The following is a 14,784-nucleotide window of genomic DNA, read 5'->3' as shown; positions in this document are numbered from 1 at the left end:
AGACGCGGATCCTGTATTTACACTTAAACCCTGCCTTTATTTCACACTCGACAAAGGAGACTTCAAAGTCAAACGTATCCTGCTGTACGCCGTGCGGCTGCGGTGCTCCTCGAATAAAAACAGTCGACAAGTTTTACAGAAGCCACGGGCGCTGTCCAGGCGTTTTGAGCAACAACTATATAAAGTTAACAACTAGTTAAACGTAGATTGATAAGTGACGGCGCAAGGGTTTTGATACACCTCGCTTTTAACTTTTTTACAAGGGTAAGTTGCCAGCAAATCCATATTACGCAATTGTCGTCCTGGAGTGGTGTACGTGCAGGTTGCCATTCTAATCGAAACAACTTCCTTTCTTGGGGTAGACATCCTGTTCTTTCCGGCATTCCTTCGCCCTCCCAGCGCGTACTTTCAGACCCCGGTTTTAAAAGGGGCATATGCACGACATGTTGAGTTCTTCGAAAAGGTTTCTCAATTTTCAATCATGCCCTGGGACCCCAATCCATGCGTGCTGTACAGCCCCGAGGGTAAACAACTCTTATAGGGGCCAATTTAGAACTTGGTTGAGTGGCCCTGTAAATCATTGAGCTTGTTTGTGTCTTCACAAGTATCAAAGTGTGGGCTCCCGTATCGTAGAGCACTGAGTTATCAGCACCTGGAGATTTGACTTGGCCACAAGCACTTGGGGTAATCTACCAATATGGACTGCATCTTCCTCCGATAACTAGCTTTTTCTGTATTCATTAAACTTCCGATTTGCTCTAAGGGGTTTGGGTAGGCAAAATATGATTGATTGCCTGACATTATCGAACTGATACCAAGGGGAAGGTATATTCTTCTTAAATCTGGGTGGGGCATTCATTAATTTATAGTTATATTTACCGCAGCACACTCCAAATGTTATAAACACACTTATTAAAACACAATCAGGCATTGTAAATTTGTGCCAATCATGTGTGGCTGAAAGCAGGGAGAAAATGGGGAGAACGCACTTGGAAATTCGGATCTCGATTGGGATCGAGGGAATTATTGTTAATCGCATTCACACAAAGGGTCTAAAAATAGCCATAATTTTTCACTCGGAGTTCACTTCCCTTGGCCGACAGCCATTACAATAAAATTGTATGGCTCATTGCTGCATAATTGGCAACATTTTCCATTCCGGGCTGCAAAAACGGCAGTGGTCCACATTTCTTGGCGCGACAGCCCACAAAATTTGCATAGCCAATCCATCATTAGACTCGATTGATTCCGTCATTAAAAACAATTGACTGGAATTGACCAACAAATGTTTTCCAGTCAAGCGCAGCGCCACGCCAATAACAAATAAATAAATAATTCAGTAAATATTTTGCTCGATTGCTGATCTCTTGATCGCGACGAGGAGGTGGGGGACATATCTTCGGGGACTGATTTTAACTGGTCAAGTGCGGGGTCCCAGCTTTTAATTGAACACATATTGTTTTTAATTATTCCTTATGCGAATTTCGCTTATCGAACATTAATGGCACTTTCGCTTTTGCCGCGGACCAGATGTTCCAATGACTTTGGACCTTACATGTGTGTATATGTATTTATAAGATAGTTATGGAAGGCTTTTATATAACTCTTATTCAGCTGTTTAATTGTTCCTTTTTTTATGTTCTACTGATAACAGCCAAGGCAAAATTGTTTACGCCCTTGAATAGAAAGTACTTACTGGCATATATTGCAGTAAAAAATATTTTAAAAATCTTACTTTGAAAAGTCTTTAAAATACGAATCTCAATATATAGAATATTAAATATATATTTAGCAATAAACACTTTGATGATTTTCTCCTTGCATTCAGAAACTCTATTAATTTTATAGTTTATTTCGAGAGGAATAATTAATTTTTCTTAGTGCTCTTTTGGAGGCTGTTGTTTGAACCCGAAAAATGAGATACATTTTGGGTGTCAGGATGCGAGTGTGTAAAATGTAACTGCGTAAATGTAAGTCGTATTTATAGCGGCTTTTTTACGCATTGTTGTTGTGTATCCAACAAGGAACAACAACAAGGGCGCACGCACAAAACAGTGATGCCCATTTCTATCTTTGTTCCGTGCAGTTCTTCCTCCGGCGAAGAGGGAGCGAGAGAGGGCGACAGATAGAGAGAGATGAAACAAAAACAAAGCGGCGTCAGCTGGCTCTCTCTCTGTATCTGTGTCTCTTTCGTGCACTGCCACTCGGCCAGTGCGTGATTATCATGCAGCGAGCACGTGTACATGACTTTGGGTTTGTTTGAGCTCTCTCCCCCTCCTCACCCTTCCCCCCCCCCCTCTCACCGTGTCATTTCCATGCAAACATCCACCGTTCCTCGCTCCACAAACACAAACAACAAGCAATGGCAAACAGATAGAGATACTCAGATACAGCAAACTTACGGATTGTTGAGCGGCCTGCTAGAACTCAGCAGTTTTAAAGAAGTCGTAGCTACTAAATCTATTACTTCAAATTAATATTTTAGAGATAGTGGTCCTTAAGTGTTTTAATAAAGTGGGAAAATTGTCATGCTTTAAGTTTTTTTGTGGTCATTTATCTATAAAAATAACTAATTTCTGGTACCAACTATTTTTCAAATTTCGATCAATATTAGAATATAACTACAAAAAAACAGTAATTAGATACTCTGACTCTTTTTCCAGAAAACTAATACCTTATGTAGATAGTTAAAAAAATAGTTTTCAAGAACGTTCGCCTAGCAAAGTTCTACTGTGCGTTGTATCTACAAGCTTCAATGTGCACTATGCGATACCGAGTTGTTTATTTATTTTGCATTCAAATCGAGGACACAACACATTTTAATTGTGAATAATTCTATAATTTCCACTGGCTCGTAAACATATACTCAATTATCAATGGGCAACTATTTGCTGATCAGTTGCCACCCGCCGAGAATCCAAAACTGACGTGACAAATGGGGCATCCCACTCCCGGTCTCCCCCACAGCATCGCTAGAAAACAGATTTGTCATCGAAAGTTCTATAAACAAATTTGACGGCCGCCTGACAACAGAATCTAGGTGCTTTTCGTTCTTGGAGAGGGTTTTCGACCAGCTCCTGAACTTTGTTTTGGCCGTAAATCTGTCGCACGCGTTGGCCCAATGCATTTGTTGTTCCTTATTAAATTGTTATGATTGCCCCTGCTTTTGGCGTGTTTGTTTTTCTCTCAACTACTGCGTCCTCCGTGTTAACTCGAATCAAATGTGTAAACAAAAGATAAACAACAATCATACACTGGTCGAAAACGGTATCCATCAATTGCGAAATGGTCTTCAATGACCATATACAATGGGGCAATGGCCTATTTCAAATTTTGAAACTCATTTTTGTGTTTTCAGATGTACAAACTTTCTCGATAAAAGTTGGTCGACATTGACTTTAAAATGTATAAAATAAACCCAGTTTATCGTACTTCTCCAGTAGTGTAAGTAGAATAGCTGGCTATAAATAAATATGAAGCGTTCTGAATTCACAAAATATTGAAATGCATTTCTATACCTGCGAAAACGGCCATGCAATCCTCTCGAATGAATAAACTCATTTCAAATGTTTCACGCATTCCCTGCGTGCTGTGTATGTGCGCAGGCAGTGGTGTGGCATTTCTTTGTTGAGAGGGGGTTAAAATTGAAAAGAGATTTCGAGTTTTTAAAATATCGGAATCTGTATCGAAAGAAGTTGTATGCCTTGCAATAAGGGATTTTATAACCAATAATGTAAGGTCCTGTCTTAGAAAAAGCACTCTATATTCATTACAGATAGCTAAACTATTAAAAAAAAAATTTTATTGAAGAAAGTTAATTAATTAAATAATAGTGGATAGTTTCAATACTCTTACCTGATAAGCTTGTTACTTTTAAGGGGAATATTTTTTTTGCTTTTTTATTGTTATGGTCCCTGTTCGAACCCCTGGCAACCCCCCTTCGGCACGCCCCTGTGCGTGCTGAGTGCGTGCGCCTGTGTGAGAGTTCCACTCGTTCCATTTCGTCACCGGCTTTTTTGCTTTTTAGCTGGCGCATCGACTGAAAACGCCTCAGATGTTCTTTGGAAGTGCGCTGGTCAAGACGTGAGAAAATCGTATCCCAAGCGAGTGCAGCGAAGAGAAAAATCTAGCCAATTCACAAGTAAAAGTGTTAACCAGTTTACCCCCAGTGCAACACAGAAAAACCAAACAAATAAGAAAAGTAAAGAAAACCAAGAAAAGAGTAACGAAAGACACAAAATGCCGGTCGATATATGCAGTCAGCCACACAACTTGCTCGGTTCAATGAGGTAAACTATTAAACGACGCTGATTTCAGTTTTTCCATATTCCTAATAGGGCTTTCCAATTATAAAAACATCTATCTGAAAGAAAATCTTTTTAACAAATTTGTGTCATAATTAAACATTTTTTTTTAATGGTACAGTGATATATTTCATTTTAAATGAGTAAGAGTGTCAGCATACAAAAAAATTCCATAAAGCTGGGGGAAAAATACGACTTTATTTTAGAACATTTTTCCGTTTTTTTGGTAGAAAAAACACAAATTTCTTAATGTAAACTTTCGTAAGACTCATATGGGGCTGGTTCATTCGTTTTATTTCTTTTCTCTACTCCGTAGTCGAAAGTCAAACACTTGCTGTAGAGCTGAACATTTTCGATCAGTTTAGTTAAAATAATGAAGTGAAAGTACTCCCAGGATTTCGTCACTAATTCCTTATCGATCTGCCATATGAACCAATTGAAAAGCCAGACACTAGACCAGACTAATAACGAACGAGCCCACGCATATATCCGTCAGCTTTATGAGCCATAAATTGCCAGCTCTTCGTATATTAACCAAATCTAATGCGATATCCTAGCGATAGGAGTTATCACTTAATTGAGGCTTTTGTCAGCTCATTGAGGGGAAGGGATCCGTATCAGATGGTGATTGCTGTGTCAAATTGTCAATAAATCCGGCAGAACTCTGTCCTCACAAAACCCAACCACTTGACCTTTTAGATATGAGCGTATTCTGTAATAACAACACACAAAAACTGGCTAGCTACACCCATATTTATATGGAAAATTCAGAATTGTGGCTGGCATTGAAAATCAAGATTATCGTTAGGAGTGTTTGTATATAGGAAAAGCAGCCGGAGAATACGAATCAGAACTCGCATATCATGTGCTGGCATTGAAGCGATTGAGAAGTACCTAATTCGACCTCGGAATGTAATTACTTGATGTATGGATCAATTAATGCGTGGAGACTGGCAGAATGGGTTTACATTTTGGAAATAGGTCAAATAATTTAAATTTCTATGTTATTAGCAGATTATTACTTTTTAATTTGAGAAATACTAAATACTTGGGAGCAAATTGTATATATATGAGAACCTGTTACATATAGATACATCGTGGTATATTCTTGGAATAAGAGAAGGAAAGCAAAGTTTGCTGACCACATCATATACATACGTATTTTTAGTCCGAAAAATAGAACACCGCTAATGTGTATTACCCATTTCTTTGTGCGATTCCAGCGGAACAACAGATACCTCGTTGTCGTTGAACTCACTGTCCCTGACTTCCGCTCTGCCGCCGACGGATCCCGATCACCACAATCCGCACAACCCACACAACATGAACAAGCTGTGCCGCCAAGTGTCAATTGAGTCGCCCGGCCCGGGCGCCAAGAACTGCGTCTTCAATTTCTTCGTGCCCATCGAGGACACGCCGGCGATGGGCGCCCGCATCCGGATCGTGTGCGCCGGAGCCTGCTACCGGCGACGCGATCGCGCCAACTCCATAACCAGCATGTCGTCGGTGTCCTCGGAGCTCAGCGACTACTGTCCGTCGGTCAACTCGATCTCCTCGCCCGCCCACCAGGGCATCCGGGAGGGATCCTTCTTCCCCGGCTTCGAAGTGGCCGGCGTGATCGAGTCCCTCGGCTCGGAGATCACGGAGGCCAACAACCGTGGCCTGCGCATTGGCCAGCGCGTCATCGTCTATCCGTTCGACGAGACCCCAGCCGGCTACGCCGAGCTGCTGGTGGTGCCGGACCTGAAGCACGTGGTCCCGATCCCCGACAGCCTGCCCATGGAGGTGGCCGCCATGCTGCCGACGGGCGCCCTGCTCGCCTGGAACGCCGTCTTCAAGGCCCAGGCGGTGGTCACACAGATCCTCAGCCAGCGGGCTGCCACAGAGCCGAAGCGGAAGCCCAAGATCCTGATCGTCGGAACCGGAGGACTGGCCCTCTGGGCCGTGCGCATCGCCTCCTATCACTTTGCCACCACTGGAGCAGATGATGTGGACATCACAGTGGCCAGCCTCAGGGACGAGGGCTTCCGCCTGGCCACGGAGATCAAAAAGTAAGCATCAGAACGGTTGGGGAAAGGTAGAATCATTTTTAAGTAGGTAACGGGCCCCACCTATTGGTCTATCGGTTCATAAAATCAATATTTAGAAAGCATTGTTGCAGCTAATTGGGATTGCTTAATTAAATCATAAGCCATAAAAGTGTCAATTTGATCAACTAAATGTGAAAAATATATCTATTTTAAATAATAATCAGTAATTCGGAACCGATATAAGTTTTTTAGGCTTTTAACCAACATTTTTCCAATCAAATACGATAGATCATGGTTTTTCACTTTCGTCTTCTGTGCCAAACTTACACCTCAGAGTACTAACCATATATTCTCCATTCAATCTCTTCAGCGTCAGCGTGGTGCAGTGGAACGAGTGTCTGTACGAGCCGCAACTGATCGAGCGCACCAAGGACGTGTGCGGCGGAGCCGTGGACGTGGTGATCGACTTCGGCACAACCTCCAGGAGCCTGCACCGCTCGATGCACTGCCTGTCCAAGGGCGGCGTGGTCCTCATCAGCGACGAGGTGGCCGAGAAGCTGCTGCCCAAGTTCTCGCGGCTGTCGGAGCAGTACCAGCAGGAGATCATCGCCATCTCGAACGGCACCGCCGAGCAGCTGGCGGAGGTGGTGGAGCTGGTGGCCAACAAGAAGATCGAGCCGCCGCCGCACTCCGTGTTCCCCTGCGAGCAGGCGGCCGAGGTCATCGCCAAGCTGTGCAACTCCGAGATACCCGGACGCGCCATCCTCCGCTTCCACGACATAGAGTAGGCGGTTTCAAGGGAGATCAGGTTGAGGAGGAGGCTCTCCATCAAAGCATTAACTCATACGAATTCAATATGGATATCTGTTAGCTGTATTCAGAAAACACACCACCCACACCCGACAAAACAGTGCAACACCTGCAACACTCTCGAAGCGGATTCACAAATGTGCTTATTTTGTAGCCGGCCATTGTTTTGTAACCTTAATTTCTTTAGGACTGCGGACGAAGAACTCCTCGTTTCATTGATTTAGCGTTTTAAGCATCTTTAGTATTATGTACATATAGATTGTGATTTATTTTATTTGTAAGCGAACCCACACACAAGCCATGATTATACTTTGCAAAGTCACCCACCATCAATTACATCACAAAATTAGCCGGAATCGAGATTCGGACATGCTTCTTTAATGATTTTCGATTAAGTAAAAGAACGCAAGCAGAAGCGGATTACAAAATAAATGTTATACATACTATATAAAAAATTGTTATGCATGCGATGCAAAATGTTTGATTCAATTGCTTGATGTTTGTACTCATTACGTACCCAGCATTATACTCTACTCTTATTCACAAATAAAAACCATAAACTATCAATGCAAGGGGGCTGCTCTAGGCTTGTGAATTATGCGACTGACAGATTTAGTTTAGGCAGTATGAGTTTGGAGTTTTCTTCCCCTGAGGAGTTGAGAGCAATTCGGTTGAAGGAAGATCTAATATGGAAAGTTATACAAGATATAGTTTATTACTATTACTTACTTATGTTGGTATAAATCATATACAGTTTATTACTATTACTTAGTTATGTTGGTATAAACCAAGAAGGATTCAATTTTTAATCATTTTAAAGCTAACATAAGTAATCTTTATTTATTATAATCATGATTTTAAAATGTTTGAATACTATTTTAAAAACTTCCAGGTGGAGAAATAAAAAATTTTATTTTTTATTTATTTAAATTGAAATCCTACATTTCTTAGTTCTATTTTATTTTTTAACGGCTTTTTTAAATATTTAAAAACAACCCATGTGGCAACCTTGCTATCGCGTAGAACACAAGTTGGCAGCCCTTCCGGCCAGTTCCGGTGTTGGTAAACGCCCGCGGTGGAATTGCGCCAAAAACGGTAAACAGCGCGGCAAGCTGATCGAAGAAGAAGGAGAAGCGAGTCGCAGTGCCACAAAAACCCACTTTAATAATTGCTGACGTCGGCGAATTGTTAAACAACTGATAGCAAGTCGCAGCGCGATGGCTAACAAAGAGAACGCCCGCAGTGTGGCTCAGCAGGTGAAGTGGATCGGAGGCCAGGAAATACACCAGCCGGTGAAGGGTCTCGAGCACAAGAACGTCTTCTTCTACCAGAAGTGCATCTACGGACCGCTGACCCTGAGCGTGGGCGACTTCATCCTGGTGTCCAATGCAGACGCAGCCGAGCCGGACACAGTAGGCGGTTGCGACGTGGCCCGCATCCTGCACATGTACGAGCTGCGCGAGGTGACCGATCGCGAGACCTGCCGCGCCATCGTCCAGTGGTACTCCTGGCCAAAGGCCATTCCGCACAATAAGTTCGACGACGACGAAGTGGCCATTGACTTCAGCCTGGAGGTGATCGAGGAGCATCGCCCCTACGACAACGACGTAGCTCTCGGCGCCATCTACCGCAAGTGCATCGTCCTGGAGAGCGACTCCAAAACCTCAGCGCAGGATATACTCAGCCGCCACACCGCCAAACTGAAGTCCACGGCCTGCCCCATGTTTGTCAGCCGGTACCGGTTCGTCAAGGTAAAGCGGAGCTACCGCTTGATCCCCTTGGAAATACGACTGGAGCAGCCGGAGGATAGACCTCGCGCATCTCGCAAATCTTTAAACGCTCACAAGGAATCCAAGCGATCAGGTTCTGCCCGCCAGAATGGTGCAACCCCCGAAAGTGGAGAAACTGTGGAGAAGCGACGACGACGTGCCTCCATGGCGGCCGCTAGTTCCGTGGAGTTCGTCGATGTCAACTACTTCAACTGTGAGAATAAGGTGTCGCCCATCAAGATCGTGGGCGGACGCAGCGTGGTGCGGCTGTCCGAGAAGAAAAAGGACGCCCCGGAGATCAATGCCAACTATCTTCCAGCATCGCCACTCACCGAGAAGAATGCCAAGGTGGAGACACCCAAGTCCCGGGCCTCGGCCGCACGCCGCAACCTCAATCTCAGCCTGGATCGTGGACCAGATTCCACAGCCGGCTCAGACTGCCTGAATTACTCGATTGTCCAGCAGACACCCGATCCCAAGACGCCGTCCAATGACATGAAGATCAAGCTGCGCCTTTCCGAGAGAAGGCGTTCGGTGCGTCTCGCCTCTCTGGATGCGGATCCCCTGGCGATAGAAGAGCCCGTCGAACCAACCAGTAGCCCGGGGCGCAAGCGTTTGGGTGTGACCAATGGCGACATCTACCATACGCCCACCAAGAAATCCAAGGAGCCACAGGAACCAGCCGTGGCCATTGAACCCACGCAATCAACAAGGCGTAAAAGTATCCTGAAGTCAGCCACCAGTCGCCTGGGTAAGTGGAAGATCTTATACTCTAATCAGGGATATTAATCTAAGACGTTTATTTATTATTTAGCTGAAGGCACGCCCAGGCGCAGTATTCACCTGTCCAACATTGTGGAGCAGCGCGTGTTTAAGGACGATGACATTATATCCACTCCGAAAAGAGGGCGGCCCAAGAGAGTTGTTCAGGACGAGGACGAGGACTACTCGCCAAAGAAGACGGTTCAAAAGACGCCTACGCGAACGCGTCGATCAAGCACCACCACCAAACCAGCGACGACTCCAAGCAAAGGGACTACAACCACCACTGCAGCCCCGATGACGCCCTCCCAGAAGATGAAAAAGATTCGTGCCGGTGAGCTAAGTCCCAGCATGCAACAGCGCACGGATCGTCCGGCAAAAGACTCCAGCAAATCGGAACTGCAGCTGGCTCGCGAACAGCTCCACGTGTCTGTGGTGCCGAAAAGCCTGCCCTGCCGCGAACGCGAGTTTGAGAACATTTACGCCTTCCTGGAGGGCAAGATACAGGACCAGTGCGGCGGCTGCATGTATGTCTCGGGCGTTCCGGGAACTGGCAAAACAGCTACTGTGACCGGAGTCATTCGCACACTGCAGCGGCTGACCAATCAGAATGAGCTGCCCGCCTTCGAATTTCTAGAGATCAACGGCATGCGGCTAACAGAGCCGCGACAGGCCTACGTGCAGATCTACAAACAGCTCACGGGCAAGACTGTGTCCTGGGAACAGGCACACTCCTTGCTGGAGAAGCGATTCACAACTCCGGCACCTCGCAGGGTTACCACTGTATTACTGGTAGACGAACTGGATATCCTGTGCAACCGGCGCCAGGATGTCGTCTACAACCTGCTCGACTGGCCCACCAAGTCGGCCGCCAAACTGGTGGTTGTCACCATTGCCAACACCATGGATTTGCCTGAGCGGCTGCTTATGGGTGAGTGTTACTTCCCAAACTAGAAGAAAGTCCTTTGTCTAACATCTTTATCCCTTATTAGGCAAAGTCACCTCTCGCCTCGGACTCACCCGACTCACGTTCCAACCGTACAGCCACAAACAGCTGCAGGAGATCGTCACAGCCCGTTTGGGAGGATCGGAGGCTTTTAAGGGCGAAGCCGTACAGCTCGTGGCGCGCAAGGTGGCCGCCGTATCCGGTGATGCTCGCCGAGCTCTGGACATTTGTCGAAGGGCCACAGAAGTCGCGGACACCGCTCAGGTCAAGTGCGTGACCATGCTGCACGTGCAGCAGGCATTGGCCGAGATGATAGCCAGCGCCAAGGTGCAGGCCATCAAGAACTGCTCGCGGATGGAGCAGATTTTTCTGCAGGCGGTGGCATCGGAGGTTACGCGCACCGGCGTCGAGGAGACCACCTTCATGGGCGTCTATCAGCAGGTTGAGACGATCGCCGCCTTCATGGGCGTTACCCTACCACCTCCAGGTCGTGCTCTCCGCTTGTGCGCCAAACTGGGCGCCGAGCGACTCATCATAAGCGAGCACTCCCGCAATGACCTCTTTCAGAAAATCCTGCTCAACGTTAGCGCTGATGACATTCACTACGCCCTCCGAGTTGGAGAGGTGGCCCACTGAAAGAGTATTATAAAATTAAAGGAGTGAGGAGAAGGTCTGGACCATTCACAGTAGATTCTCCAAAACCAGGATGGCTTGAACGATCAATTTATACTTTTACCCCTCTACATTTTTAAAGAATCAACTATTAGTTAAATATCCTCAACATTGTAATAGATTAAGCGTTTTTAAATTATTTCTTATTTAAGCGTCATGTTTAAACAATTTAAAGTACAAACTTGTTACTAAAAATACCAAATAGAACACCAGCACAGTGTAACAGTCGTAAAGAACTTTGGGGGAGAAGACGGAATAGATGAAGAGATGGTAGCGAAAGCCGACCATCAAGCAGAGGTAGAAGGCCGCCGGTAGCATGATCAGAGCGGCGTACAGCGGAGCTATCAGCGAATCTGCGGCTATGGAATAAGGCGGCTGCAGCTGCATGATGCCCACACTGCGCAGATCCGAACGCAACGTATGTACAACTAAGTAGAGGAATGCATGAATCTCGGCACTGTAAGTGTTGAGCGTGACAAAGAGGGCTACAATCGAAGGGTTGTAGCTAGTCTGGCCAATGTATCCCGGCGTCAGGTCAATGGTGGACAAGCTGTTCGAGTTGCCCTGGTAGAAGAAGAACATCCTGGCCAGGAAAATGGTCATGATGATCTTGTAGACATGCACCAAGCGCACGGAGAACTTCCGGGCACTGGTGCCGAATACGTCGCACAGCTTATATGTTTGCTGCAGGGCCACGAGGAGCACGGGCAGCAGTAGGATGTTCTGCACCTTTTGCAGAAGAGCAGCTAGCAGCAGGGAGCTGCTCAGGTTCGTCTGGAGCAGCTGCAGCAAAACACTCTTGGGCGGCACCTGCCCGAAGCTTTTCGTTTGAGGCAGCGCCGCCCGATAGCCCAGCACCAGAACCAATGCCAGGCAGCACCAGAAGATCACCAGCGTGGGCACCATAAGCTTTGCACTAGAATTTAAAAAGGATTTAGTTAAGGTTAATATTATATATACCAGTGTAAACCTACGCCATGTACGGAGGCACCTCGAAGAACTGCACCTGGCCGTTTAGCCCGCGAAAGCAGTAAACCATAAACAAGGCTGCTCCACTGGCCGCCGACTGCGGCAGCTGGCTGTGACGATGTAGACGCGCCCACAGCAACAGAAGTGAGAATATCATTATGGTGCTCCGAATCGCCTGCAGCCTGTGAATGTATCGCATCAGGGTGAGCATCATTAGCATCACAAACACTTTGCGCATCTGCCACAGACACGTTGATGCAATGGTGTACAGATGGCGGCCGTCTAGTTCCACATTGGTTTTGGTGATGCGCCGCCGCAGCGTTCGGAATGCTGTCAGCAGGATAAGGGTATTACCCAGATAATACCAGGTCTTGTATTCGTACTCAATGAACGAGGAGGAACCCAGAGTTAAGGTGCGAATAGCATAGCAAACTAGCAGAGGTAGTGGCAACGGAATGGAGATCCTTAGGCGACGTGTGTATATCGGAGGCAATGCAATCTTGAGCAGCGCCTGCGCCACATCGATTGTAAGATAAACAGCGATGGATATGGGTACCATCAGCAGGATGCTAGCGAGCGTTGAACTGGTCAGGATGATGTCCAGTGCATGACTAGTCACATTTAAAAGGACAGCTGCAATCACAGAGACCAACAGTTGTCCCGGCTTCAAACTGTCCAGCTGCAGCTGTTCTGTGAGATCCAAGTACAAGACGCTGAGCACGATATGGAGGGATGACTGGAAGATCAGACCAACTATAATATTATAAAGACTTTAAAGCTGGCTGATAAACTCACCGCTGTGGTCAAAGCTAATCCTAAGGCTATGAATCCGTAATCAAACTTCACCAGGGACTCAGAGAGCAGTCCGGAAATTTCGCGAGCCACCCGCATATAATTTAGCTTGGCATTCTGGTAATAAACCTGGCTGGCTCCACCACCACCACCCTCCCTCAAAGGATGCAGCAGTTTCTTATGCAACAGGGTGGCATTCTGGTACCAGGTGTAGTAATCTATTTGATAAATAAAATATAGATCGCAGAATTTAGCCCAAGAAAATAGCCTTCTCACCACTTCGATGGACTCTGTCGTGGCCAAACTTCACTCGCGCCTTGTTGAGCAAGTGGTGGGCATTGTAAAAGTATGCGTACATCTGGTGTTCCAAGGACAACGATTGCAGCATCTCTGGTATCAGGCAGCCAATAGAAAGAGTGGGTATCTCAACAGACAGAAGCACTGCAAGAGTGGGCGCCAAGTCAATTTGGTTGTAGCGCTTTGTGCTGGATCTATAATGGATAATGTAAATGGAGATAAGGTATACGTTTCCAGTTTTCCAGTTCCAAAAGCTTACGTAGTCTTGCTGCAGTTGTTGGAATACAAAAAAAGGGGCACCGTAGTTTCAACCGGCGTGTTTCCGCCATGTCCTCCGCCATCGGCCATGCCGTGATCCCCAGTCAGCATGAGCAAATAGTTGGGAAAATTCTATAACATTGATTATTTAGCTTCCGTTAATATAAAGATGTTTAGGGTTTAAACGCACATTGTGATCCAAAATCTTCTGCACCGCCTCATCCATTTCCTTTAGTTTAAGGGGCACTCTAGGACTGGCACTGCCCTCGACATGCCCGATGTGATCCAGCCCCAGATAGTGTAAGATCAGCAGAGACCAGTCGCTCCGCTCCAACTCAGACTCAAGGGTTTTGGTAACATTTCTGTCGCCCTCATAGAAGTCGTTTACGTAGAAGGAATCGTGGTTCTCGGCTTGCCGCGTGAACTCGCTGGGGAAGAGCCTCACCCAGGTGTGGTCACCGGCGAAGGAGACAACCTTATTCCGCTTCTTGAGGCGATGCAGCAAGGAGTCCTGCAGCTGCTCCGTGTGGCCAACATTCAAGGCAATGTCGATGAAGTTCGAAAGTGTGCCGGTGGTGATGCTCTTCAGGCGTGGCATCGTCACCGTCGGTATGTCCACATGGAGCGTGAGCTTTTCGCAGGCTCTGGAATGAGCCACCGGCATAGACGTGGCACTGGGAAAATCGTCGCGCAGCGCATCGATCAGGAACAGTATGAAGGCGTCGTGGGCCGGTGGCGGTGGCGTCACTCTGAAAAGGGTAAACGAGCGTTATCGCAATCCTAATCTCACGCAACCATCGGCTCTGGAACTTACTCTACGCCGTGCAAGGTGGTCGGCCGGCCTTCCGGCACGGTGCTGTGGGGCTCGGCCACGGAATAGGAGGCCGGAAAGAAACCGATCAGAAAGAGCACGGCGCCGCAGAGGAACAGCGTGAGCATGCCGATGGTGTAAACCAGCCGACTTTTGTGCTGCTCCATCGTCTTGTTCTCATCGAAAGTTCCGCGCTCCACAAAAACCACAACACCAAAAATTTACCGCCTGTCAGCTGGAACAAAATGTAAACACCAGTCTATCGATATGTGCAGAATGCTATCGATAGGAGATTGGAGAATGTTCCACGAGCGTCGGGATCCCCTATTCGGGGGTTTATAAATTAGCTCATTAATTGCACAAA

The 14,784-nt window shown here is 46.6% G+C and overlaps 3 protein-coding genes across 4 annotated transcripts; 2 read left to right on the top strand and 1 right to left on the bottom strand.

The window, feature by feature from the left end:
• Positions 1-60: 60 nt before the first annotated feature.
• On the top strand, positions 61-7,711 carry LOC108030307 (uncharacterized). 2 transcript variants are annotated; one of them, XM_044092081.2, is made up of 3 exons: positions 61-264; positions 5,528-6,355; positions 6,705-7,711. In XM_044092081.2, the coding sequence occupies exons 2-3, from the start codon at positions 5,628-5,630 to the stop codon at positions 7,120-7,122; spliced, it is 1,146 nt and encodes a 381-aa protein (XP_043948016.1). In that variant the 5' UTR covers positions 61-264; positions 5,528-5,627; the 3' UTR covers positions 7,123-7,711. The 2 variants fall into 2 exon arrangements, with proteins under 2 accessions (XP_043948016.1, XP_016958631.1); XM_017103142.3 differs by lacking the exon at positions 61-264 and adding an exon at positions 4,039-4,289.
• Positions 7,712-8,171: 460 nt separating this feature from the next.
• LOC108030134 (origin recognition complex subunit 1) lies at positions 8,172-11,516 on the top strand. Its single transcript, XM_017102848.3, has 3 exons — positions 8,172-9,664; positions 9,728-10,606; positions 10,668-11,516. The coding sequence occupies exons 1-3, from the start codon at positions 8,362-8,364 to the stop codon at positions 11,255-11,257; spliced, it is 2,772 nt and encodes a 923-aa protein (XP_016958337.1). The 5' UTR covers positions 8,172-8,361; the 3' UTR covers positions 11,258-11,516.
• Positions 11,415-14,681, bottom strand: LOC108030133 (GPI ethanolamine phosphate transferase 2). Its single transcript, XM_017102847.3, has 7 exons — positions 14,424-14,681; positions 13,800-14,358; positions 13,611-13,741; positions 13,331-13,545; positions 13,058-13,272; positions 12,268-12,998; positions 11,415-12,209 (listed from the first exon to the last, which is right to left on the bottom strand). The coding sequence occupies exons 1-7, from the start codon at positions 14,585-14,587 to the stop codon at positions 11,441-11,443; spliced, it is 2,784 nt and encodes a 927-aa protein (XP_016958336.1). The 5' UTR covers positions 14,588-14,681; the 3' UTR covers positions 11,415-11,440.
• Between the last annotated feature and the right edge of the window lie 103 nt (positions 14,682-14,784).

The sequence above is a fragment of the Drosophila biarmipes genome, chromosome 2R (assembly GCF_025231255.1).
Source record: "Drosophila biarmipes strain raj3 chromosome 2R, RU_DBia_V1.1, whole genome shotgun sequence".
NCBI classification, from domain to species: domain Eukaryota; kingdom Metazoa; phylum Arthropoda; class Insecta; order Diptera; family Drosophilidae; genus Drosophila; species Drosophila biarmipes.
This window is presented reverse-complemented; position numbering and strand designations above follow the sequence as displayed.

Bases quoted from the DNA above. Each gene is read 5' to 3' on its own strand.
- LOC108030307 (XM_017103142.3), top strand. From the start codon at position 4,240: ATGCCGGTCGATATATGCAGTCAGCCACACAACTTGCTCGGTTCAATG. The intron at 4,290-5,527 runs GTAAACTATTAA...GTGCGATTCCAG, and splicing joins AACTTGCTCGGTTCAATGAG to CGGAACAACAGATACCTCGT. The intron at 6,356-6,704 runs GTAAGCATCAGA...CAATCTCTTCAG, and splicing joins CTGGCCACGGAGATCAAAAA to CGTCAGCGTGGTGCAGTGGA.
- LOC108030134 (XM_017102848.3), top strand. From the start codon at position 8,362: ATGGCTAACAAAGAGAACGCCCGCAGTGTGGCTCAGCAGGTGAAGTGG. The intron at 9,665-9,727 runs GTAAGTGGAAGA...TTTATTATTTAG, and splicing joins GTCAGCCACCAGTCGCCTGG to CTGAAGGCACGCCCAGGCGC. The intron at 10,607-10,667 runs GTGAGTGTTACT...ATCCCTTATTAG, and splicing joins GCCTGAGCGGCTGCTTATGG to GCAAAGTCACCTCTCGCCTC.
- LOC108030133 (XM_017102847.3), bottom strand. From the start codon at position 14,587: ATGGAGCAGCACAAAAGTCGGCTGGTTTACACCATCGGCATGCTCACG. The intron at 13,273-13,330 runs GTGAGAAGGCTA...TTTATCAAATAG, and splicing joins CGACAGAGTCCATCGAAGTG to ATTACTACACCTGGTACCAG. The intron at 12,210-12,267 runs GTAGGTTTACAC...TTTAAATTCTAG, and splicing joins GAGGTGCCTCCGTACATGGC to TGCAAAGCTTATGGTGCCCA.